Raw genomic sequence first — 20,705 nt, 5'->3', positions numbered from 1 at the left:
GCGCTTGCGTGGGCCTCGTCTTCAAAGCGATCTGCAATGTGGACAAAGTGCGCCCAGTGGCGGTAGGTTTATATGTGCTGTGCTTTCGACGTTTAGTTCGCGCTGAAGCGTGAGACAGCACGAAGGACAATTCGCTCACTGCTGCTGCCGCAGTTATATTGCTTAAGAGGAAGCTTTAGCTCGGGCCTAATTCGGACGCAGCCTATTCAAATACATGTAAAACGCAAAAACGCTTTTCTGACATAACCCCTGCATCAATTTTAGTGAAATTTGTTGCATATGAGAGAGAAAGTTAAATTCTAGCGACTGTTGCAAGTGGAATTTCGATTTGAATTTGTTCAACCTGTATTTTGTTGAAAGGATTTTAAAAATTAAAAAGTGCGAAAGAAATAGAAGCACGAAGTTTACAAATTAATAGCTCTCCGTCAAGAACGGATATCAAGGTTCTGTAAACAGCATCCATTAGATCATTCAAAGCAGATAAATTCACTGTGTCAATTCATATATCACGTGAATTTGTTGTGTTGTGTAGAAGGGTTCTGCAAAAGCTGTATTTACACATTATTAAATTTGTTGAGATTAATGTGTAACGTATCAATTTTGCCCGCTTTATGCGTACTATGAGGTGCAGGTTACAGAATTGTGATATCATTTTTCATTGCTGAGTTACAAAGTTGTAAACTTGATAATTTCAATTTCTGAAAATTTCCGATTGTTGCAAATTTTTAGTAAAAAACTGATGACCTAAATAAAAAATTCGAGACCAACAGTCACTCGATTTTAAGTTTTTTGTTTAAATGCAACAAACCTCATCAAGTTTGGTGCATTGGTTGCCGAAAAAAATGAATTCTCTTTTTACATGTATCTATATAGGAGCACCCAAGCTAAAGCTTCCTGTTAATGTGCTATTGCAATCGATAATTTGCCTTTCAGGCAAAACTGCAACATTTTTGTTTGTTTTTTTACTTTGGACGTTCGTCGTCCCTCTTTGCAAAAAAGTTTGACACTGTGACAAAAGTTTCGAAAGTGAGGCGCCTCGGATATGATGGACTTCAGATAAAACGGACGTTTTTTGTCGGGTAATCAGGGTCCGTTGTAACGAGAGTTTACTGTACTTGGATTTGCCTGAAGTTCATCCTTCTGGCTTCAAATCGCTTTGTGACTTTGAAGACGATTCATTTTCAACGAAATAATATGTTACGAATGCAACAATTTGCAATAATTCTACATGTGAGCAGCCTTCTTAGTTTAGAAATGTGGGACTGTTTCAAGATTTCCGCACATAAAGGCAGATAACTCGCAATATGTAAAACCGCAAGAACACCTGAAGCCACACGAGGATCAGCCAAGTCCATGCATCAGCTATCATTACTGTGGTAGCTGAAACATTGCAGCGCCAGAATTCCCTCTAGTAATGTTCGTAGGACACCCTGCGGTTGCCGCTGCTTTTTGAAAAGGATGCCAATAGAAAAATTCATTGCTATCATCATCATGTTTATCCTGCGGTTTCTCCCACAATCCATTTATGGTGAGTGCATTTGACGAGTCGTCGGTGTACCTTTTCCTCCGTGAAGTAAAAGGCAAGACAGTCCGAGAGAGACACCGACGGCTCCGGCTCCTGCTGGGTCGCGCCGATGTCATCCACGATGGAATCTTCAGCCAGGAACAGCCTGAAAAAATAGGCAGTCACAAAGTTACGGCTGGTAAGTCAACAGTCAGCTGTTGAGTCGAGTAACATGGTTGCGTCCAGTTTTGGGGAGACAAGTCACTGTATTGTTCAAGTGTTCGTAACAGCTTGAACTTGGGATGAAATCTATTAGATGACTATTCCCCTAATAGACGAATCATCAATAAATTGATAAACAGACATAGTGTTAAACCTATGCACAACATGTTCCTTCATACGCAGCACGCATTTTTTTTTTAAGAAGCTGCGATATATAGGCCCCTACTGTTTACTGCTGATAGGCTTACGTGAATAGGTGGATATTAGTAGCAAGAATCATTTGAGCGATAATTTGATAATTAACTAAATACGTCAATTAAATTTTTTACTACCAACCTTAGGGCTCAGGTTGTAATTGTAAAATTGAAGCCAAAGAGTAGTGAAGAGCAAGAATCCTAAAGCTAGCCCTACTTTCTAAATATCTGCCCCCAAAATCAGCTAAAAGAAACTGCCTCAGTCTTACAGCTAAGATCGACCCTTAACTGTTAGAAACACACTTTCAGAAAACTGTTAATATAAAATGCTCATGCATTTCGTAGCCCATTTCAAGCTCACAAAGGGCACATATTAGCAGCCAAGCAAATAAATGACCAAAAAATGGCCACTTTTCAACCACAGTGATAATCTGCGATCAACTTGGTCCCGCTAGCGACCTTCGCAAATCGCCGGTGCAGATGAGCCCTAAGAGTGGCTGTTTTGTTATTGCCAAAGCTCTCCTGAAATAACAAACTAATACGGCCTACCAAATACAACTCTATTTACTATTCCTCTGTTGTGCCCCTTTAAAGAAAGCAGGGGGCGCTTTTAACATCGACAACGTTGTCACGAGAGTAGCAACAAGTATGGTGCGTGCAATAACCGAGTACGACAGCTGGCGAGAACGGCGTGTCAAAGTGCATCAATACTTGCTTGTTTCGAGACCCAAAGAACTTCCTGGTGAGGAAGACGAGAGTCATGGTTATCAGCAAGAGAACCATCACAGAAGGCAGACTGAAACCTATTTATTCAAACTAGCAGAAAAGAGCTTGCAAGTTCAATACAGCGTTTAATTCAGTATAGATGTTTTCATATATAATAACCAAAAACATTTCTGACTTAGCTTTTCCTTTGTATGACTTATTTATTTATGGCTACTGAAACCCGAATGTGGGGTTTTAGCAGGGTGGACTTACATTTCCTAGGGTGCATTTGCATTTTCTTCTTTAAGAGAACTTGTTTTACTGGGTGAGGCACCGATCGCAAATGTCCAGATATCAAGAAATAAATTTGTCATAGGCAGCATGCATGGACTTGCACATTCAACACCAACTGATGGATAAACAAAAAATTTTTAGTTATAGGTAGATATTCAGAGGGGGCTGTTTTCACGGCAAATGGTCATTGCTCTGGCCATGATAAGTCTCTAGAGCACGACCAGGGCTCTGGAAGTACCATAGTACCATAGCAGAAGAGAACGCTTTAAAGGTACACTAAAGCGAAACAATAAATCAGTTTAGACCGATGAAGCATTGTTTGAGAACCCTGCAGGCAGTCATTTTAAAAAAATAGTTTGATTATTGGATGAGAAAATGAAGGTCCAAGTATCAGTGTCTGAATTTCGCGCCGATACCCCAGCGCCGGTACGTCAGCGTGACGTCAGGGATTCCAAAGTATGTTTTCGCATTTGAGCCGTGTTGGCTGAATAAAGGTTCCCGAAACTTGCCATGTTTAATATTTGGTTCCTTTAGAACACAATGTAGTTAATCTATACCGCTATATATAATTAATAGGCCCTAGAAGATGCCATCAAAATCCCAAGACGTCACAGCCCCCAGGTGCGGGAACTTAAGTAGGCGTCCAAACGTCTTATCGTTGTAAGAGTGGTGTTTCTGGTGTTGTAGAACAGTAATTTACTGATGCAGAAGAAATCATTTTTCACTTTAGTGTCCCGTTAAGTATCTTTTCCTTCATGATAAGAGTGGTAATGGTGCATTTGAGCAGGAAAGTAAACTTACAGAGCAGTTTTGTGCTGCAAACTTCTTGTTTCTACTGTCACGAATTCGTGTTACATCGGCGTAATTTTGGCTCTTACACTTGGATCAGAATTCCTACCACCCTTAGCGACCAGGTGCATAGTGACGTGATATCCGATTTGCGAGTAATTGTACTTATTCAGTGTCCTGCTCTAAACTTCCCTCTTGCATTTTTTTTCCGCGAGTAGGCATGATACGAAGAAGTCACACCCACAAATTAGGAAAAGGGTCTATTCTACCGTAAATTTCGCTAGATACCCATGACCACACAAGGTGTTCGAAGGCACCCAAAACTCACCGGTCGGCGACCTGCGGCTCCCACTGAAGGACCACTCGGAGCAAGGGCGCAGGTGCGAGGTCCCTCGACGCCTCCAGCAGACAGTCCACGAACTCCAGGAAGAGCGGGTGGTCCACGTCCGCCGGAAGGTTCAGGTGCGCGTCCCACACCAGCACATCCAGCCTGTTCACCAAGTCCTGCACCCAACAGAGGCAACTCAGACAGGGAACACGGACAGGAATACCAGGTAAAACAGTGCAGTGCGTATACAGTCGAACCCGAATACCGTATTTGCCAGAATATGTGCCAGCTTCATCCTGCAACAGATGGTGATGCCAGCCAGAGTTTTAAGCTGACCCCCTCCCCTACTGCCCCTTCCCCCCCTCGAACTCAGAAGGTTATAAAATGTAAAGAGCTTTTCCTCGAAACTTTCCTTGCCCACCAAGACTATAGCAAGCAACAACAGTTGCAAAAGACAAATCACATCTATTACCAGTGTCCAGTGACAGCCATGTATGTCATGCCCCAGCTGACTGTAGGCTGCACTATACAGACACTATGTGCGCAGTGCCATTGTTGCCAGCCTCTTGCTAAAAGCAAACTTCGAAAAAAAAAATGACAGTGCCCACACTGCACACATTTAATGCTGTCAAAAGGGCGCATCGTTACAGTAAACTGAATATAAAGTCCAACTGCGGCAGTAGATGGTAAATGTTAGCTACTGTGCTGCCTTTTGGTACTGGCATTAGGGGCAAGCCATTTTTTTTTTTAATTTATGACGGCTGCTGGCGAAATCCTCAAATTCTAGCTAACCTAGAAGTTTGATAATTTATATTTTTAAACAAAAATTGTGGAGAAACAATCGAGGACGGTTGTCAATGTAAGCGAATAGCCAAACGCTTCTGAAAAGTTACAGTAAAATCTTAATACAGTTGACTTCCGTTAATTCGATCCTGACAGGACCGATGAAACTGGTCGAATTGAACAAGAGGCGGAAGATGGGCTGAAATGCGCCGTTCATTCACTTGGCGATAATAACTCAAAAGTTAGCTTTCCTGCAATACAGGCATGTCGAACGGCGAAGCATGCCAAGCCAGGAACGGTGCCACGATTACGGGACATGGCATGTGTTCCTTAATTTACACACGTACTGTCTCCAGTCACAGTACAAGCACTGAGACGCCTAATAAATTTACTGGCAAGCCTTCAGGGTTCTAGCCAGACCACCGCAATTCTGTTGGCTTTAAACGTCCCCTCGACTTTCTGAAATTTTTTTCAATTTATTCCATTTTTTTTCGGCTAGCTTTCTCAAAACAAAGATATCTTCTTCAATTCTTGGTGCACGGAGCGTGCATGCCTGTGCGTATAATTAGGGAATGCATACGAGGCCCCGTTAACGTATATACATATACGTGACACGCAGGGAGGTCGAAATGAGGGTTGAAATGGCCACAGGAGCGTCAGAAACAGCTCTGAATGGCTGCCAATACGCTCGTTAGGCATCTAGGTGCTCGCACTGTCACCAGACGCAGTGCGTGCACGTTTGTATAATTAACAAACGGGCACTATGTTCCGCGACATTGGCCCCTTTCCCTTCTTAGTATGCTTTGTTCACCCCAAAAAAAGTGCGTATGCTTCACCGTATAACACAGCTGTACTGCAACGAAGCTGATTGCATCGAGTGGAGCAGACGACGACACGTCGTGTGTCACTTGCTGGGCAAAAGTGAGCCCCAGCGTTTATTCAGCACTGGTTTTATACACGTTGTGAACAGGCGGGTAACGCCCTTATCACATGGGGGCGTATCGTGCCATGAACACAGAGCGCGCTGCATGCTGAGCAGATTAGATACAGATTACGATACATCCCCCTTCGTAACGAAAAAAAAAAAAAACTAAGGACAAGGAGCGCTTTTAGCTCGGGAGAACAAAAAGAAAGTTAAAGAATCACTGCACATCCAAAACTACAGCAAAGATCAGAGCACTGAATACAGTCACGGCACTTGTTGAAAGTTCGCGTCATACATTAAGCGCCGAGGTGGTCTGCGTTGTCTTGTAGTCCTTGGAGCAGCTGCTTGTTGCGGAACTGTCGGCACAATGCTCGCTGTGCTGTTTGGGTTTTGCGCCGCCTCTGGGTCGTGTTGTGTGCTGGCAGGGGCAGCATATTCTTGAAAAACACCTTCGTCGTCGTGAGGAGGACCGCTAAGGCGAAAAGATTCTCTGGTTGGCAGCAGATGCTCGCGGTTGCGTCGCAAAAGTTGCCCGTCTTCAGTCATGACAACGTATGACCTTGGTTGACCAGACGACTGAAGAACCCGAGCCTTTCTTCTCCATGATGAGCTGTCTTTTATTCTGACCGTTTCGCCGTTGTTGAGCGGTGCGAGTGGCCCTCTTGAGTAGTCTTTTTGCTGGCGTTTGTCAACCCGCCGGCTTTGTCCGACCTGAACGGCTGGTAGAGTTGTTCGCAGCGAGCGTCCCTGTAATATTTCGGCTGGTGACCAGCCGCATTCCAGTGGAGTTGACCTGTAAGCGAGAAGACCAAGCCAAAAGTCTTGTTTAGCTTCAGTTGTTTTCTTCAAGATTCTCTTGACTACTTGTACCCCCTTTTCGGCGAGTCCGTTGGAGCGGGGAAAATACGGGCTTGAGGTCACGTGTTTGAAATCGTACACTTTTGAGAACATGGCAAATTCTCTACTGGAAAACTGAGGCCCGTTATCAGTGCATACCTCTACAGGTATGCCATATCTGGAAAATATGGCACTTGCTGCATCTACAGTAGTTTTTGCTGAAGTGTCTACGAGCTGTTGGACTTCGGGAAAATTCGATAGGGCATCATAAACACACAAGTAGGACCGACCTGCGTGGCTAAAAATGTCCATGCCGACGCGGTACCATGGTTGGTCTGGAACCGGACGCATAATCAAAGGCTCTTGCGGCAACTTGTAAGCGTACGTTTTACATACAGAACATGCCTGTGCAAACGTCTCGATATCAGTGTTCATTCCTGGCCAGAACACCAGGCGCCGTGCCCTTTCTTTGCACTTGTTAATTCCCATGTGGCCTTGATGAATTCTTGCCAACATATCGCGCCTCATACTGGCCGGAATGACAATCTTACAGCCTTTCAAGAGAACCCCTTTTACTTCCGATAGCTCAGCGGCAAAAGGCTTGAACGGTCCTTCAATTGGTTGCCCGTTCTCCAGGTGCTTTAGCACAGCGGCGAGCTGCGTGTCCTTTCGTGTTTCGGAAGCCAGTTCTTTCCACGTGGTTTCGCTGACAAGAGAATCAACCACACTTACTGCGTGCACTTCGACGTCGTCGTTGTTGTTGTCTGCGTTATCTGCTGCGCCCTTAACGGAAGCCCTGGACAGCATGTCCGCCAGTAGAAGCTGTTTTCCTGGAACATAATGCATTAAAATGTCATAGCGTAGCAGACGCAAAAAAAATCGCTGCAGTCTTGGCGGCATGTCACCGATCGCCTTCTGCGATATGGAGATCAACGGACGATGGTCAGTCTCAACGACAACCTTCCGCCCATACATGAAATGGTGAAATTTCTCGCAGCCGAAAACTATGGCCATTGCTTCCTTTTCAATTTGTGAATAGCGTTGCAGCGTATCAGTAAGCACTCTGGAGGCGTACGCAACCGGTTTCCATGCACCGTTGTGATACTGCAGCAAGGCAGCACCGATTCCGTTTTGTGACGCATCGCATGATAACCTGGTTTCTTTTTCAGGGTCAAAAACTGATAGCAAGGGCTGCTTGCTAAGGCTGTCGCACAGCGCTCTCCACTCTTTTTCGTGATTTGCCGACCATTCGAAAACAGTGTCTTTTTTTAGCAAGCTTCTGAGAAGCGTTGTCCTTTCTGCTAGTGTTGGCAAAAACTTTCCAAAATAGTTCACGACACCCAGCATGCGTTGAACTGCTAGTTTATCACTAGGGGGTGCCATCTGCAACATGCACTCAACATGGGATGCATTTGGACGGATTCCTTCTTCGTTTATCACGTCGCCCAGGAATTCAATTTGTTGAACGCCAAACTCGCACTTTGCTGGATTGAACGTAAGGCCCGCACGTTCTGCCGCTTCTAGCGCTGATCTTAGACGTTGGTCGTGCTCTTGTTGGGAATTGCCCCACACGAGTATGTCATCGACATACACTCTAACGCCAGGAAGCGCGTCAAAAATTTCACTTAGGGTTTGCTGAAATACTTCGGACGCTGATGATATTCCGAAAGGCAGTCGCAAAAATCGATAGCGGCCGAAGGGTGTCGCAAAAGTGCATATCCTAGACGTCTCGTCATCTAAGGGAATTTGGTGAAACCCTGCGTTTGCATCTAGGCGAGTGAATACTCTTGCGCCGGCCAGCTCGGCCTCTATGTCTTCCCGCCTCGGCATCGCGTAGTGCTCGCGCTTGAGGCACTCATTTATTTTCCTGGGGTCCATGCAGACTCGCAGCTTCCCGTCTTTCTTTCGTACGATAACAAGGGGACTCACCCAGTCTGTTGGCTCAGTGACTTTTGCAATTATTCCGGCTTGTTCCATACGTGACAACTCCTCCCGAAGTGGCTCCTCTAAAGCCAGTGGCACTCGACGAGGTCTCTGAACCACTGGCGTGGCGTCCTTGCGAAGCACCATGTGGTATACTCGTTTGACGCAGCCGGTGCCAGTGAAAAGGTGACGAAAGCTGGCAACCACTTCTTCAGAGCTGTTTTGCGACACGCTGTTCACGCGTGAAATCAGTCCCAGGCGTTCACTCGCCTCAAGTCCTAGGATTGCTTGGCGCCCCTTTCGTGACACGAAAAAGCTCAGCATGGCAATGCAACCATTTAAAGAGACTTCGGCCCGCATGACGCCAATGTGTTTGATTACATCTCCGCCGTAGGAGCGTAAAATCGCGCTGCTGGGGTACAGGGGCGGCTGTGGGTTCATTTTGGCGTATAATCCATAAGGCAACAAATTTGCCTGCGATCCCGTGTCAACCTTTAACTGAACTGCCACGTTCTTGATTTGGACTTCCACCGTCCAGTCATGCTTGCTGGACACATTCTTTGCGGATACGTCGAGAATCTCGAAATCGTCTTGGCCGCTTTGCAACTCGCCAACAACTGCCGTCGCTTTACAACATCTGGCAAAGTGGTTTTTCCGCTGACATCTCCGGCACGTTTTTCCAAAAGCAGGGCACCTTCTTGGGGAGTGTTTTCCGCCGCAGTTTCGGCAGTCATAACGTGTCTGTTCTCGGTTTTCGCGGCTCGTGCTAGTCCTGCTGATAGGATGCACTTGGTGTTCCTGGTTCCACATTTCCTTGTGAGTTGCTGATGCTTCAGCTGCTTTACAGGCTTGTTCTGCTTTCTGCAGGGTCAAGTTGTTGTCCCTGAGGAGCTTTTCACGTACCGTGTCGTCATTTATCCCGAACACAATTTGGTCCCTGACCATCGATTCCGCCAAAGCTCCAAAGTTGCAAGCACGTGCTTGATTCTTCAGGTCTCGTAAGAAATGCTCCACTGGTTCGCCAGCAGCTTGGATTCTTCTCCTGAACATATACCGCTCGTGAACCTCATTGGTCTGTGCAATGCAATACTCATCAAATTTTTTCACCACTGTGGCATAGTCGTCGTTCTTCTCGCCTGCTGCAAACGTGAAGGTGTTAAAGACTTCAATGGCCTCTGCGCCCGCGACGCTCAAAAGCAACGCTGTCTTCTTGGACTCAGTCCGAGGCTTTTCTGCGACCTCTGACGCCGTGAGGAAAATTTCAAACCTTTGTTTGAAGAGCTGCCAGTTCTTGCGCAGGTCGCCTGTTGTAAGGAGCGGCTCCGGTGCTTTGAGGAAATCCATTTTCCGCCACAGGATCGCTGGTCTTCACGCGTCGTGCAGGAAGTGCATTGCCATGCTAACCACTTCTGACACCATGCATCGAGTGGAGCAGACGACGACACGTCGTGTGTCACTTGCTGGGCAAAAGTGAGCCCCAGCGTTTATTCAGCACTGGTTTTATACACGTTGTGAACAGGCGGGTAACGCCCTTATCACATGGGGGCGTATCGTGCCATGAACACAGAGCGCGCTGCATGCTGAGCAGATTAGATACAGATTACGATACACTGATCAGTCAAGTTCGAATTATCCGGCGGAGGCTAATCTTGAGATAGAAGTAACCAAAGTTTGGGCACACACAATTGCATGGGCGCTGGCTGGGACCTTCGGCGGAGATCGATTTAACGGAAAAATCTAGTTCACTGAAGTCGAATTAACAGAAGTCTACTGTATAAGGAATCTCATGGTGCCACTGAAAATCGTTCATTATTATGACATACGGTGGTATAGAAATCACACACATTCGCATTCCCACTAAATTTAACGAGGAGAATCTGTTTTCTATTCAGCGCACACACCCAGTAGCCATATCTAATTGCGATAACTAGAGGTGTGCAAATACTAAAGAGTAGACTTCGAATGAATAGCTAACTGAACAAAGAAAAGCCAAACATTGAATCGTATATCAAATATCAGAAAATTTAACACCCGTTTACACATACAAATTTTGTGCAATAAGCAGACTGCTGCATATGCCCAAGAGGCTACTCACATTACGTAACAAGAACGTAGCTAGCTATCAGTAACTTAGGTACCTTGGAATCGAATTGTATAGTAAACTCTACTCTTATTAAAGGGAACACCCAATTAGTATGACAGCACTGATAACAACTAAGTTCGTATATGAAGGTCTCGAAAATATCTTTTACTGATAGAATTTCAGTTGAATAGAATTAAGTGCTTTTTTTGTCTCTGAAACTGAAGAAATAGCGAAGCTGTCCTAAGCACCAATGAGGCTTTCAGTTTTCTCGTGGGTCATGCTATGTTCACACTACGGTCGTAACGCTCGTAACAGCTCTTTTGGCGTATCGAACGTAACGGCTGTAAAAAACGTTACGGCAGTTAAGCCGGCACCTTTGTTCACATTTACTGCTGCTTAAATTACGGCTTTTACAACAGGCCAATCAAATTTGGAGCTGCAGAATCGACGTCACCAGCGGTCCAATATGGCTCCTGCCAACATGCGAGCGCTGGCCGAGATCGAAGAAATTCACGCTAGTCATGTATTCAATCGCCCAAAGACGACGAAGGCGACGCAGAAGGGTTTGGGTGCGGCAAGTATTTCTCAACAGGGACGTGGACGGCGATTTTCACAACCTTTTCGCCAAGCTCCGAGTTGGTGACGCTGCGATGTTTCATAACATCATGCGCATGTCGCCCCAGCAGTTCCGCTTCCTTGAAAACCTAATGAGACCACTCATCGAAGTTCGGAGCACGCATATCTGCGGCCATCGATTTCCTCGGCGGATAAACCAGATGAACTGAAAACAGTCTCGCAAGGCGCACTGCAAAAATTTTCACGAACACAGCCAATCGTGCGCACGGAACGGCGGAATGGCACTTCCCGCGCCCGGAGCTGTCTGCAGACGGGAGGACGGAAGTGTCGTCACCGGTTGTTGAAAGCCGAAAGCTTATCGGTCATTGGCTGTGTCGCAACGGTCGTAACATAACAGTCGTAAATGTTGCTGACCCTTTAACACTCTCACCCACGATTTTTGCGAGAATTGCGCACGTTGGTACCTTTGCGTTCGCAGTCTGAACTAGACGCATACGCTTGTTGCGCTTCCGCTTACGTATGTTACGAAAAATCGGCGCCTTACGAACGTAGTCTGAACATAGCATCATACTCTGCTTAATGGCAATCTTCTATCGGTAAAAAATTTTTGCTTTCCAGTTTTTTTCCAGGAAACAGGAGGGATATTCCAACTTTAAAAGGGAGGTAGTCTCTGTGGGCTATGAGCTCGTTAAGGTCAATCTGCGCGACAGAAAAAAGCGGGGAACGTGCACCATGTCACTTAGCACTGCTCCCGTGCGGTCATCGGTGCCGCGTACGTCGACTGCGGTTGGCGCCAACCATGAGCAGTTTTCAAATTGGGAGGCCCATGGCAAGTTCGCACAACGCTTAGGCACGATTGCAGAAAGCGGTCGCACGATGCTTTCTGAAGGTCGTGAAACCTCTGTGAATAGATATGTGTTGACCTGGTATGAAACCGTAACTTTAGTCACCAACACCCGACAACGTAGCTCCGATTAGTCCTAACAGGCTATACAGCATGACCAATGGCGTTGCCCATGATGAAATTCGCCGCCAGCCGATGTGATAACGAGCCGCAAACCATTGTGGAAAGCCTGTTGCTGATAAGTTCCTACAGCGTGCTCATCAGTGATCGGTCGCAAGATCACGACGCATGCTTCGGTGCCTTGACACGCGTAGCGTGTCATAGCACCGATCACTGCCCAGTCATTCACTATGGTATATTCGAAAAACCAAATATTCAAGAAACTGAATGTGGTGTTCGGGTCCACACGTCTACAGCTCCTGTGAGCACAAAAGCCAAGTTTGTCTGGGTGCTCGCATGTGCGCAGAGAGCTCTGAACTGCGTGAATCTACGTGCGTGGAAACAACACGCATATCCAGTATGACCAGCATGCCTTCCAGTGGCTGATCAACCCAATCTTCACACATGCTTCTGTGCTTTCCGTATGCACTGCTTTTGTTGTTCCCTATGTCTGATACTGTCAATTGTTTCGATCAGTCTGGTCGATCTGGTCGAACCTTGAATCGACGAGATCTCGGGCTATAGTAATGCTGCGCGCGTCAAGGCGCCACCACGGCCTGGTCATTCACTACAGAATATTCGAAAAACAGAATACTAGTTATCTGATTTGCGAATCAAATTATTCAAGCACACCCTATTCGATTCAAATCGAATATTCAAGCATTCACACACCCCTAGTTATAACCGATAACGCAGCATGAAAGTACTGTAGTAAGCTGTTTAAGTTACCTAGAATACATAAAAAAAATTGGCAGTACATCAGCTGCTCATTGTTATATCTGATATACTGCTAAAACCGATATCATTCTAATGGGTTCGACTGTATCTCTGACATAACCTAGGGCGCCGTGGTGCAAAGTTCGGAGCGACATTTCAATGAGAGTGGAGTGACATCATCAAGGTTTCTCCTACAAAAGGCTGTGCAACACAGTGTAACCACAAGGTGCATGCCATAGTTTGCTGACACCGTTAATGGTATGTTGCCGCGGCGGTATATTTCTGGGTCAGTATATGGTAGAGATTCCTTTTGCTCAATTCTATGCCATTCTTGTCATCCACCGTTATTGGCCAGCTGATCCCGTTAATAACACAGGCGGAGGACGCCACTCCGACCACTGACAAAGCACGACAAGGAATGGCATTGGCATAGAATAATTACATTGTCACTGCCCCGTTCTCAATTTCTTTGTGATTTGCAGCTACACACAAAGCATGAAAACATTTGCGCAGCGACTTTTCCTTTGTGTTTTTGCAGTCATGATTTCAAGATGGCCAGAGTCCGGCACAATAATTTTTTTATATAAGGGGAGGAAGACGTGTTGACTACACTGCGGCGGGAAATAATTTCTATGTAACCGATATTTAGAGTTCGAGTAGCGAGTGTTTCACTGTATTTGCAGGCACAGCATTCCTTCCTACAGTATCGGCCGAGTAGCCGAGTAGCATCTTGGAATCCAAATCTATGGTTCCAAGGTTTGAATCTGTGAGGGGCACTGCAACTCTTTTTTTCTCTCTTTTTTTTGTTTTTTTACAGATTCTCACAAAGCAGTTCAGGATTCCAGCAACGAGCACTGGTGGTACTGGCAGGCACCAAACCGACCTCGGCAGTGAGCCCATAACAGCTACTATAAAAACGGGAATATAAGTCGAACTTTTTTTCAAAAAGCCATTGCGAAAAGTCGACCCTCGTCTTATATACCGGACATTGGCAGAAAAACTACGGAAGTCTTGCAACAATGGGCACATAAAGTAAACAGCCGCCTTCGTCATCGCCATCAGCAGGTGCGCAGCGTGGCGACATTGTGGCACCGCCAATTTGCGTTTACATTCTCACAAAGTTATATTGATTAAAGGCTGCTTTTTCACATTTTGTTTCAAAATGAGCGGAAGCCGTCGGCAATTCACCGTCGCCTTCAAGAAAAAGGCGACTAGGTGCGCGAAAGCCCACAGCAACCTCGCGGCACAGTGCGAATTTGGAGTATCTGAAAAGAGCATTCGGTACTGGCAGAGGTAGAAGCAGCAAACCAACAGAAAACGTCATTTCGTGTGCAGACCGCAGAACTGGAAGACAAGGTTGTGGAGTTCGTCCGGGAGCTGCGTGTAAGATCGCTGCTTGTGACTGCCGAATGCCTACATATGAAAGTGGTAGAGATCGCGCACGCCTCTGGACTGGGCAGCGAGAAGCACTCGTCATCCGACTCTAGTTCAGACGACTCTGATCAAAGGCGTTGCTCTGATTTGGAGTAGCGCTTGCGCACTTAGTGTCGTTCTGTGTACTGTACACCCGGCCAATTTTTTAACAGTATCGCGTGACCATCGACCCGCATGTTTGTCAGCACTTTATCATCACGGCACAGAGCGGCCAAATAGCGAAAGTAAGCGCACGTGTACACATGCGCGTATCTCGTTTGTTTCGCCGCTCAGCACCATTATTAAGGTGCAGACAAGCACGCGGGTCGACGGTCGCGCGATACTGTTAAAAGTTGGCCGGGTGCACATGAGAGCAGCATTTTAATAAATACTGTCACTTTTGTGCATGAGTCGCATTTGTTTCAAGGTAAGGGTGTCTTTTGGTACTTTTGCCATTCAAAAATATTTTTTTCACTTTTAGACTTCGTTAGTTGTGGGATCGACCTCTATTCCAGTCCAACCTATAGTCCAGTTTTTACGGTATCATTGCAAAATCATCCTTGCCTGGTCTTTCAGTGCCGACTGCCTTGATGTGGGGATGCCCTCGAGCAGCTGCTTCTTCAGCTCCAACACTGAGACTTCCCTGGAAACCCAGGCTGCCCGCGTGGCACCCAGGCTGTTGAAAACAGGAACACAGAAATGTGCGTCACAATTAAAAGCGATGGGTCAAACAGAGTTGTCGAGCCCGTTCTAGTAAATGGAGCTTGACAACTCGACGTCATGCACGCATTGTACGGTTATCTGAGGTACACAACTGCAACAAGGGTGGTCGAGGCAAGCTCCAACAACCCAGAAAACAAGAAACTTATGATTACAAAGCACAATAAAGATGTGTCACACGGTAATGTTCGTAACTTTCACAATGCCAGGTTGCGACGCAAGGCACTACGTTTTTAGCGAAAAGTCCTTCAGTGATGATGATCCTGATGATTTTCTCAAAGCTTTCTTCTTTTTCCTGTGTTCTAATTGCCAGTCAGCGTCTTCTTTAATAAATTAATTCTTCAGGTTACCTCTCACGTCGGAGAGTCCGTGGCTGAAATATCAAGACAAAAGAAGTGCCGATTACTTTAAACATGATATCAAATATCAGATTTCAAGACTTTACTTGGCCCAGAAAAACAACCTTGATGCACCCAGATGGCTCACCAATAAGCTCTTCGGTATGCCTTTAGGACATAGTGACAAATGGAGGCAGATATCCTACTTGGAATAAAATGAGGGCAAGGCATTAAACTTAGCCTAGGTCCAGAGAGGAATTCTACCAGGGCAATTTACTGGCCGTTTAGGTTACTAAAAAAGGCCACCAAGACTCAATAAAACGAAAGCTGTCGTTTAGGCGACTAAGAACTCGCTAAATTTAGCAATTTTCTTGCAATTTTCCTGAATAAAAGCTCGCCAAATATGCCAACTTCCTTTCAATTCTACTTGCACTGTTGCACAACCATTAGCCTAAAATGAAATGTTTTACTTCTGGAAGAAGCGTGCTACTCTTTCTGTTGCTACCTTCTTAACTTCTTCCACGCCCTGCTATTATCCCGAACTCTCACAAAAAATGGTCATTTTTTTTTACTGTGGAATTGTTCTTATCATACACAACACTGTACCTGCGAAGCCACCAGGATTGACCCACTTATGACCCACCTAGCACGGGGCTGATAGTTCGATTTGGCCAACTAAGCAGGCAGGCCACCTTCTAATACATGTCTTTTTTAAGCCTTAATGAAATAATTTCTGTAAAACAATGTAAAGAATACTTTAAAAGCATTTCCTTATACAATATCTCAGCCACTCGTTGCAAAAGATATGTTTAACAGCATGATGCATGAAAATGAGAATTGCAAGAAAACAAAAACAATCATCCAGGAGCTGAGCTCACCCTGGGCTAATTTTACAAAAACATATGTACAAACCCAGCTTGCCTAGGGCACAGAAGGAACTAAGTCACTTCCTGGCATGAAACAAATGCTACATGCTCCATTTTTAAGCTAATTTTACTGATCTTGACTGAATGTTTGCCCTTAATTTCCCTTGAAATGCTTAAACTGTCTGTCCTTGGGCACTGTGGGCTTTCAAGAATGACAGCCTCCACCAAGATAAAGGAAGGGCTTACCAAGGACCAGACGTGCCGACCCTCGACCGACACAGCACGAGGATCTGGCTGTCCTTGGGAACGGCTGGGTCCGTGCTCGCAGGCGCCAGCTCCAGGGCGACCAGGCGGGAGTTTGCTGACAAAGCGCTGGCAATCTCGTCGCCTTCGAACAGCAATCCAAACCCTTCTTTGGTCTCTTCCAGCAGGAGTAGCTGCATTTTATGTACAAGTAACAATTATATATCATTCTCGCAATACCCCTCATGACTTTTACCCCATTTTTCTAAGCGCTATAAAGTAGCCCTTAAGTGCAATATACGATCTCGCAAACCACGCAGGAAACTCCGCAAAGGCACTTTGTGCACCACTTTCAACTATTCAGAGGAAATGTTGTGCACTGAAACAGATTTCCGACTTCAGAAACCAACATGCATAGCTCTCCGTATTAGTAATGACATGCTCTCCTCTGTTGCTATCAATAGCCCTTCTCCACGCAAGCATCTGCAGCTGCTGTATTTGACTTCGTGGAGATTTCAGCAAGACAAACAGCTGTAGCATGGAAAACGGAAACACTTAGCATAATGGACACTGTAGCATAACAATGTAGCATAATGTACAACGAAAATACTTAGGAGATGTTACACAGGGAAAGAAATATAAAAGAAAGGCAACTGATGTCCTGGAAAAAAAGCAACCACTAACAAAAAAAAGGTGGGTAATAAAAAGAATAAGGGCTGTAGTTTGCCTGCACATGCCTCTATCTGTAACAGTACAAGCTGTCAAGTTTTTGCCACTGATCCTGTCAACCGTTGTAAAAAAAAAAAAAGTTAGAACCCACAGGCAAAACGTTCTTGAGTGATAACACAGTAAACATACCGACTGCGGTATGCAATGTTTAGCATTGAAAACGTAGCACATATGAAAAGGATGCCATTTCTCACGTCGTCCTGTATGAAAAATATTAATTTATACAAATTTACACAAGCCTTGCACTGATACAGAGTACCCGCGGTCACTGCGTAAGCGTTAAGATCTCGGTATTCTGGTACCCTTTAATTTCACATTCATAAATACTGTGTTTCCACTACAGCCAGCTACACAAAACTTGTACAGTGCAGTCCAATTATAACAATACCAGATATAATGCTATATTAGTTATAACACTGAGTCAACTTAAGAGAATCAACTTATGCATTAGGGCTATGGGACAGACAGCCATACATAATGACATTTTATTCACCACATGTCAGATATAACGATCTAAATTTGCCTTTTAAACGGCCTTTTCCATGTGGAATGTAACCTTACATTCGTCAGCCCACAATATCTGGACACAACAGCACAAGCATGTTGTATACTATGTTACCCAGCAAGGGATCATGACGGGCAAAACCAAACCAGCTTACGTTCAGAAGATCCTGTATAAATAGGGATACTGCCAAAAAGGACAATGGACTATGACAAAGACGACCACTTAAAAACTGAAAATGCACACACAACAACGACAGCACCATTTTGCACAATCATGCAATAATGGAACCCGAATGCGAGAAACGAAACCCATTAGCTTTGTTTTCCATCCCACATCTGCAGGTGTGCGTGGCACTGGTATGCTTACTTACTAGTTGCTTGCTAGTCACAACTTACTAGTTGCAGGGCTAAAGCGCATTTCGTGCTTGGCCACACCATTACACACAGTTTAATGGTAAAACTTGCTGGAAGGATAACTGATGCTAGTGTCAGTGTGTGCGTTCGGTACAGTGCTTCAGTTGGCACGAGAATGATCAGTACTAGTACATACACACACACACACACGCACTTGTCTATACTTTGTCCTTATGCATCTGAACAATCTTTCCGTTTTCTTGTTTTGTCTTAATATTGTCACCTCAAGTTTGCTTTATGACAATGGTTAGTCTCATTTACCGTTCAATTTATATTGTTTACAGAACAATATGAAGAGATACATCCTTTAAACCATCTAAAGTAGTCACTCGTCATGGATGTTGCTGCCCAAGAGCCATCCAGATATGTATTCCATTTCATACCTACATGCAATTAAACCTCGATATAATGAATGTCAATATAACGAAATTCTCGTTATAACAAATTATTTAACCATTTATAACTTCCCGTCTGCAAAACATGATGTATATTAAACATCAATATAAGGAAGATTGTTTATACACAATTTTAATATAACATGAAATTTCACTGCCACCGCAAAGAAATAGCGAGGCAATAAATGGAAACTTCCACAGACGCAGATGCTAAAATGGTTGAATTAGTACAGTCAACATTCTTTCTCGGCACCAATTCGGTTTTAGAAACGGCCTTTCCACACAAACTGCAGTCTCAACATTTACAGACCTAATTAGAAAATCAATAGACAGTGGTTATCTGGCCGCGGGATTGTTCATAGATTTTGCGAAAGCTTTCGATTCCCTCAATCATTTTATATTCAGCGATAAATTGCTTCGTTACGGAATTAATGGAATACCTTTGACATTAATTTGCAGTTACTTAGAAAATCGTCAACAAATTGTTCAACTAGGTGATTTTCAGTCCAACAGCACCGTTATTAACCTTGGCGTTCCCCAGGGATCCGTACTTGGACCTTTATTTTTTTTACTCTATATAAATGACCTGCCTTCGCAGCTTGTGTGTGCTACCCCTGTACTCTATGCAGACGATACTAACCTTATTATAGCAGATTATGAAGAATGCAACCTAATTAATAAACTTAACTCTGAATTACAAATTTTGCACCGTTGGTGTACAATGAATGCCCTTCACCTTAACCCAACTAAGACAGTTTTTATCTTATTTCACTCTGAAAAAAGGAAAACGGCTATTCATTTAGATGTCGTTTACAATAACCATCCGATAAAACAATCTAATGAGACAAAATTTCTTGGTGTTATTATTGATAACCATTTAAAATTCCGCCTTCATGTGCGTTCCGTAGTTCAAAAGGCTTCATATGGCTTGCATGTGCTGTCGAAATGTCGAAACTATTTCCCTCCCCACATACTTATTAATCTTTACTACGCATTTGTTCACTCTCACATTAATTACTGCTTAGCGAGCTGGGGTTGCACATACAAAACTCATCTGTCACCAGTGTTTACACTTCAAAAAAGAGCTCTTCGCATTATAGCACCCAACAGTATGCATATTAAGAGTGAAGACTTATTTAAAACGCTTAACATTCTCAACATTTACGATTTGACAACATACAACATCGCCTCCGTCATGCATCAAATAGTTCATGAAAAACTGGCCTTGACAACAGTCTCGCTCCATCCCTCACTTCGCAATGTTGGAAACACACCTCGCTGTCGTTTTTTATTGCCTAAGGTAAATACTAATTACGGTCGCTCTACACTACAGTTTACAGGTACCTCAGTTTGGAATAAGCTTGATAGTGAGCTAACCACTCTAAGAACATTGCATACATTTCTTAAACGATTAAAACTCTCACTTATTAACAATGCGTAACACTGCGGATGCTTGCACATGCCCTCACTTTTATTTTTTTTTCTTTATTTTCCTGTGCCGATGTTTTCGATGATGCAACAAAGAAAATTGTTAGAAAAATGTATCTCATTTGTGAAATGTTCCCTACTACTGTATTTTCTTGTTTTACTTATTCAGCTTTTAGGTTTTGTGTGATTTTGCAGTATAAAAAAAAAACAGCTGCCACAGAAGTGTTTTTTCTCTTATAACAATCGGTAGGGACCCTTTAACAAATTTGTTGGGTCCCAAAAGTGTGTACTTTGCAATTGTATACATTCATTATGTTAAATAAACTTTCAAACTTTCAACCACAAAATTTCATGGAACACGAAATCTGAGAAAAAACTGAATATCCGTGCAGTCTCACAACGAAGCCTAATATTCGCATTTGCAGCCGCTACCAGTATATGTGAACAACACTGTGATGTTTGATTTTACTGATTACTGCTACAGGCTGCTCAGAAATTGAATGTTTCTCAAGATCCCGTGGTCTGCAAACTTTCGTGGTTGACTGCTCACGCGGCTGCTCGTGAACGCACCTCTCGTATCTCAAGCTGTGCAACCAATGACCACCGAAGTGGGGTAGCGTCCATGTTCCGCGCAAAGTCGAAGTGCGATGAGATCCTATTACGCCCTACGTGCTTACGCTTTTGGTGCAAGTGAAAGTACGCGAGGGTGAGACTCTCAAGCTGAATAAATTTCTTTCCCATCCACATTTGTTTAGTTTTTTTCACAAGCCCG

The 20,705-nt window shown here is 44.4% G+C and overlaps 2 protein-coding genes across 4 annotated transcripts in view; both read right to left on the bottom strand.

Moving 5' to 3' along the window:
• LOC139048837 (ubiquitin carboxyl-terminal hydrolase 43-like) overlaps positions 1-20,705 on the bottom strand; it is a 76,571-nt gene that overhangs the window by 36,411 nt on the left and 19,455 nt on the right. For 2 of the 3 annotated variants that reach the window (XR_011507997.1, XM_070523704.1), the window contains exons 4-8: positions 16,467-16,657; positions 14,861-14,972; positions 4,037-4,212; positions 2,636-2,659; positions 1,559-1,670 (exon numbers count right to left, since the gene is read on the bottom strand). Coding sequence is in view for 2 of the 3 variants with exons in the window: in XM_070523704.1 (XP_070379805.1) it covers positions 1,559-1,670; positions 2,636-2,659; positions 4,037-4,212; positions 14,861-14,972; positions 16,467-16,657 (615 nt within the window). In the remaining variant the exon portion in view is untranslated. The remainder of the gene's footprint in view (positions 1-1,558; positions 1,671-2,635; positions 2,660-4,036; positions 4,213-14,860; positions 14,973-16,466; positions 16,658-20,705) is intronic. The other variant, XM_070523705.1, reaches the window with a different exon arrangement.
• LOC139048838 (uncharacterized) lies at positions 5,722-10,107 on the bottom strand. Its single transcript, XM_070523706.1, has 3 exons — positions 8,511-10,107; positions 7,314-7,411; positions 5,722-6,537 (listed from the first exon to the last, which is right to left on the bottom strand). Exons 1-3 carry the CDS (start codon positions 9,846-9,848, stop codon positions 6,009-6,011), a joined length of 1,965 nt encoding a protein of 654 aa, XP_070379807.1. The 5' UTR covers positions 9,849-10,107; the 3' UTR covers positions 5,722-6,008.

Source organism: Dermacentor albipictus, chromosome 8, assembly GCF_038994185.2.
Source record: "Dermacentor albipictus isolate Rhodes 1998 colony chromosome 8, USDA_Dalb.pri_finalv2, whole genome shotgun sequence".
Lineage (NCBI taxonomy): Eukaryota > Metazoa > Arthropoda > Arachnida > Ixodida > Ixodidae > Dermacentor > Dermacentor albipictus.
Note: the sequence above shows the minus strand (reverse complement) of the source record. Positions and strands in the feature narration are given on the sequence as shown.